The following is a 5,822-nucleotide window of genomic DNA, read 5'->3' as shown; positions in this document are numbered from 1 at the left end:
TTATTGAATATTGTATAAAATGTTTGAGAAATCCCTGAGTTATAACTTAGATTAAATTTTACAAGAAAGGAGGATGTTGCGAAGGGAGTTTTCAATGGAATTGTGGGGACTTAATCCAGAGCCGACGATTAAAACTAGGTTTAATAACTAACTAACTGGTTTTTATTGATTACGACTTGGAAAATAGTTATTTGCAAAAAATCCAAAAAACCCCGAGTTAATCCCACCAGGGGTGAGATAGAGACTTTCTTACTAAAGAATATAACTTCTTTCGATTCATAACATCGACGTGATACAAAAAATCTTATGATGAAAGCAAGGTATTATTTATGATGTGTTTTCCAAAAGAAATTGAAAACGCAATTTTCACCAAAAGAATATTTTTAATAGTACAAATTCTTAATCAAACAAGCGTTTATGACAAACGCAAGCATGGCAAGCTTCCCATGCGCCAGTGACGACGCACACCGCTGTTTTGGTTTTCTAGTTTTGGTACGAGCCCAAAAATCGAACAAAGCAAAACCGAGTTAACCGCACAGTGGGAAGCTTGCCATTCAGCATCTACGAAAGTGAGAGAGCCAGAGATAGCTATTTTGACGTAGACTTACGTCTTTGTCGAAGGTACTGGGGTGTCATTCCAAAAAACCCGGGACGAAGGCCCTGGAATATTGCGTCATCCGTCAATTGCTTATATCTCCCTTCCCTCAAATCGAATCGGCACGATTTTGGTTCAATTCGATTCGAAAATTATTCAGCAATTTGCTATGAAACTTTCATTGTTGGCAAAATAGTTTTACTATTGAAACAATTGAATGTTTTAAAATGTTTTCAAAAAGCAGAGATTTTGCAAGCAAAATGAGCGCTTCCCACTCACGGACGGGAATGTCAAGTACCTATTTTGAGGGGAAAATCATCCGAGTAACGCGACCGAGTGTCGGTCGCGAAAAAGGAGGGGAAGTAGCAGACCGAAATCATTTATAAGAACGCGCGCTCAGCCCATTCTATCATTCACGTCTCAGACGTCGGACCGGCAGCAGCAGCAGGAAAGCTCAGCCCAGAGCAACAGCAGCAGGAGAGAGAGGGACCAGAACTGCAAAAGAGGTGCGCATCGCCTTCTCGTCGTCACCGTCAGCCAGTTGCCTCTCGATGGCCGGACCGTTTGGATCGTCCCACCCGGGACGAGGCAGCAACAAGATGGGGCGCGCGCTTGCTGCCTTCTCGTCGAAAAGTTGCCTCTCGTGGGTCAAGCCGTGGTTGTGAAACTTCCAAATTCTAGTTGTTAAACTTCCCAACTCTTTGAGTTGCCTCACTCCCCGTCCCTCGTCCCACCCGGGCGAGGCAGCGCAATGAATAATTACAGTTTAAATATCTGGAACAAATTTTGGTTTTCGGGGGCGACGGTCTGCACAGCTTTCTGAGGCTGCTCCCGCCCCCAACTCCTAAAAACCTGGGCCGAAGGGCCTGGAATACTGCGTCATCCGTCAAACGCTTATATCTTCCTTCCTCTAATTGAATTGACACGATTTACTTCGGGGGTGACGAATTGCACAGCTTGCTGAGGCTGCCCTCCCCCTCATTCTGCTACCAAACATTCATTCGGTTCGCGAAAAAATCGTTTTTCGTTCTTCTCTTTCCTTCCTCCATTTGATGTTGTCTAGTCAAAGATTTATCAACACATTCAAAGTATGTTTACATGATAGCTGCGGTTTTGTTCGCATTAGATTTGCCAACTCTTTCTAGTAAAAGTCAATTCGAATCGTATATAAATTCTGTTTCAACAACCGGTACGTACACGGCCCGATTGAATTTACCGATCGCATTCACGATCTTATTCCGTTAATGTATTTCAAGTGTCTAGCTAATTCATCAAAATTAAGAAATGGTTCACATATCAAAACTTTACGTAGTCTACGCCATTCCGGTTATGTCTGTGACATAACTACTTTGACTTTTTTACAACCGCACCACTACACACTCAATCGCAATACCTTCCTTAGGTAGATAGCCATTGCGTCGCGAGCATTGAAAATTTTGAAAACGATATAAAGCTTAGAAGCTTAGAAAGCTTCTGTTGGAATCTAATGAACTCTGTTAAATAAACTTACGAAATCACAACAAAATGAAGCCTATTTAAAGGCGATTTTAGGAGCACACGGGAAACAAATTGTTTGTACCCGGATGAATGTCCTATGCCACAAAAGTTTTTGCATAAACATTGGACAGTTATGCAAAAACGGACAGAGCAAAAGAAACCGAAAAGCTACGATATCTTACATGTTGAAGGAAACATCGGTAGACAAGCTCCCGCGCCAGTATTCGAAGCTCAACTTGACAACTTGTCGACTTGGCAACGAGGCGTCGAAAATCAATGCAGTATCGTCTTATTTACGAAGATGAAAATGACGTCCAGCCATAAAATAAAAACTATACCTTTCTTTAGTAAGAATTGCAAAATAGAAAAAAATAGAGACCGCAGCCATATCTCCAAACGATCAGATAGATATCAGCGAGTCGTACGTTCTCACCGCGACCAATGAGCCAGCCGGTTAGGTAGACCATGAGGAGGAGGGCAACAAAACCGAATATCACAAGCTCGAGTATCTGGCGGACGTTTCAAATGAGAAGGTAGGCATTCCGTTGTCATCGAAGGCCAGATTGCTCAGCAGTACGAGATCTAAACGACGGAGAAACTATGCAGGCATAGTGACAGGGATGATCTTATTGCTAAAGGATATGTTACAAAAGGTTTCGAAAAAAACGACGATCTCAAGAAAAATTAAAAAAAAAGAAACAAAAAAGCTGCAAAAGGTAAATCAGTAAAGCACTTGGCGGTTTAAATCAATGAACAAAAAAAAACCTCTCTATTGAAAATAGTCTCCAAACAATCTTCAAGAGACCTTAGACAACATTTTCAATGTGTACGGATGAACTTTCATAAAATTTAATCAATCACCAATCTTTGTGATATTCATACTTTGCTTTTCATTCATGACGTTTTTCGTTTTCCAAAATATAGTCATACTAATCAGCTAACAACTCCAAATGGCTCATACAGCACTCGACAAAGATAAAACTTACAACGCAAACACGTGGTCAAAGCACAATAATGTTCATGGGATCGAAACATTATAGTTCGCAGTTGGATAAAACTAAAGTTTATTGATGCATTCTAGGTACTTGAAGTCCACATCTGTGTTAGGGAAGCGCTTTTTCGGTGGTCAATTTTCGTCGGTGCTTGTGAAGCGCTTGCTAGTTAATTCTCTGGTTCTCTGATAGTAAAACTGTTTTGCCCAAAGTTAAATAGAAAATTGTTGAATGAATTCTGCGTCGAATGGTGCAAACTCCGTTCCATTTCGATTTATCTAAACGGAGACATAAGTACAGAGAAATCCAAATCGATTTGAGGCGCGAGCCAAAATTCTCACTGGGAAAGTTTCTTTTTAACGCAACATAAACAACCCAACAAAATTCAACGAATTGCTTTTGTATTGATACAGTTCAACCCATTCGCAAGCTCAGATGTTGTGCAACCAGGACAAATCGTCCTCCACCGCCGGTTCCCCCTTAACCTTCTTCTCCTTCTTGACCTTTTTCCTCGCGGGCGACGGCACCACATCGACCTCTTGCTTGATCTGCTCCACCGGGATCATCATTTCATCGCCCGAATGGTCTGAAGCCTTGCGTTTCCTCTTCTTCTTCGACGGCGAACTGCTGCTTTTCGGTTCTTTGGCCGCTTTTTCTTCCTGCTGCAGATAGCACGCCTCTGCACGTTGCTGGGCCAACGAAAGGGATTTCTTGACCTTTTTCGGCAGTTTGAGTGCTGTTTTGTAATTTAAACCGAGAAGTGGGTGGCGATCGCGGAGGTTTTCCGGGTACGGAACGGAATCGTCTTCATCTTCTGGGAGTGGAGCGCCTTCCTGTTTCATTGAAGCTGTGTTGCTTTTGAGCACGTCGCGAATTTGAATTGTTCCCTCGGGGATAAAAGATTTGAATTCGTTCCCGGACAAAACTACAACCGGCTTCCGGCTTGTGTTTTCAACGGCGAAGCCCTCCATCGGTGGTTGACCTTTGAGCGTTGATTTTATTTTACTCGCTTGGCCAAACCGACACTCCTCAAATTTAGCACCGAGCAGCAACTTCTTCGCGTCCACCGAAGCCGGGCAGCGAACAATCCAGACCTCGTCATCCGGGTCGGTCAAATCAACGTCGACGCAGTACTTTTTCTTGCTTGGCCGGACGTATGGGAATTTGGAAAAGTACTTGTCCATTGTGGCGCCGGACCGTTCCGGATCGACGGGACTGGCGATGCGCTCTTGGGAGGCCGGTTGGTAGTCTTCGGAGTCGTCGTCGCCGGAGGTCGACCCACTGCTGCTGTTGCTGCTATCGGCATGGCGTTCGGCTTTCAGCGGTGATCGCTGAGTGGAAGCGGCTAGTGGAGTCGACGGAACGTCGCTGTCGGAGCCTGCAATGTGGTGTGGTTCACATTGGTTACCAGCTGAGTTGTTTGTTGTAGTTTCCTTACCTGTATCATCATCGGTGGACGGTCGCTCTACTTTGATTTTCTGTACCATTTTTTGGTATTTTATAGAATATTGATCTAACGAAGCGTGTTCGTGCTCCTGTTCAGAAGATTCCAACACCCTTACCAAAAATCATGATTTTTTGAGTTCCAAATCCCACTTTTCATACGAATTTTTCAGTTCAACCCATATAACCATTTTTATGGTTGTAGTACCTGAACTCAAAAAATCGTTTGAAAAGTGGGATTTGGAACTCAAAAAATCATGATTTTTGGTAAGGGTGAACACATGTGTTGGAACAAAAATAAAAACATCAACACTAGTACGAGGGGTCACACAAAGAAGTAGAGGTTACAGCCTGTTACCTACAATCTTTGATGCAAGCTTGCACACAACTTTGAAGATCAAGGCCAGTCGTTTAACCCTCTACAAGCCCACCCAAAAATCAAAATTTTACTTTAAAAACATTGAGCAACTCTGAATTATTCGAATATTACGAGTTTGATGGGGCCCGGGTTGAAGTGATAAAAGCTGCTCCGATAAAAAATGCACAAGATTGCTGGAAATTCTATATCTGGAGCAACATTTGAAAGGGGCGGTATGACATTGCTCTAACGGGTCTTACGGTCTCTCATTACACGCGATTGAATATTGTACGATCAGTACCTTGCTGGACTCGGTCGTTGGAAACGATCGTCGGCTCAACGACCGACGAAATAGGCGGCGGGCTAGATGTGGGCATAAAAATGTCAAACACTCTCCCCCTCTCACTTCGTCTCACCATCCAGCTGCAGCTTTGTTGACCAAATTTTTTTCAAGAAAAATATTATTATTCCGACTGAATAAAAAATTTGCGAGCATGTTCAAACAATTATTCCTAATGTCGGAGAAGTGATTAAAAATCAAAAATTTTATCCATATTTTTTCTATAACTTGAACATTTTCACTCCAATTGAGAACCCCTAGGTCTATCCACGACCGTTTCCAATGACCGTGAGAAGATGCCTGAAAATCCAGCTGCCAACTGAATCCACAATAACAGATTGTCAAGGAAAACAGATTTTAGATTAATTTTTTGACAAATGAAAGTGGGGCAAATCGAGTGTTAAAGTTTGACTTCAAAAAGAAAAAAATAATCATGAAACATCTTATAATTGCTCAGCTTGCATTTTTGTAAAACTTGCTGAAGTCTTTTTCTCTTCTCCGCATTTTATAGGTCTTTTGGAGCTCCTGAAAATGTATCATTTTTGATTATAACTCGGGACTACGGCAACTAAATTCAACCAAACTTGTTAAAAATTT

General features: G+C 42.3%; 1 protein-coding gene across 1 annotated transcript; it reads right to left on the bottom strand.

Moving 5' to 3' along the window:
* Nucleotides 1-3,465: 3,465 nt before the first annotated feature.
* On the bottom strand, nt 3,466-4,641 carry LOC6046597. Its single transcript, XM_001863736.2, has 2 exons — nt 4,523-4,641; nt 3,466-4,462 (listed from the first exon to the last, which is right to left on the bottom strand). Exons 1-2 carry the CDS (start codon nt 4,569-4,571, stop codon nt 3,516-3,518), a joined length of 996 nt encoding a protein of 331 aa, XP_001863771.1. The 5' UTR covers nt 4,572-4,641; the 3' UTR covers nt 3,466-3,515.
* Between the last annotated feature and the right edge of the window lie 1,181 nt (nt 4,642-5,822).

This window comes from Culex quinquefasciatus, chromosome 1 (genome assembly GCF_015732765.1).
Source record: "Culex quinquefasciatus strain JHB chromosome 1, VPISU_Cqui_1.0_pri_paternal, whole genome shotgun sequence".
NCBI lineage: Eukaryota > Metazoa > Arthropoda > Insecta > Diptera > Culicidae > Culex > Culex quinquefasciatus.
The sequence above is the reverse complement of the archived record's forward strand: the minus strand, read 5'-3'. Positions and strand labels throughout refer to the sequence as shown.

Bases quoted from the DNA above. Each gene is read 5' to 3' on its own strand.
- LOC6046597 (XM_001863736.2), bottom strand. From the start codon at position 4,571: ATGGTACAGAAAATCAAAGTAGAGCGACCGTCCACCGATGATGATACA. The intron at 4,463-4,522 runs GTAAGGAAACTA...ACCACATTGCAG, and splicing joins GTCCACCGATGATGATACAG to GCTCCGACAGCGACGTTCCG.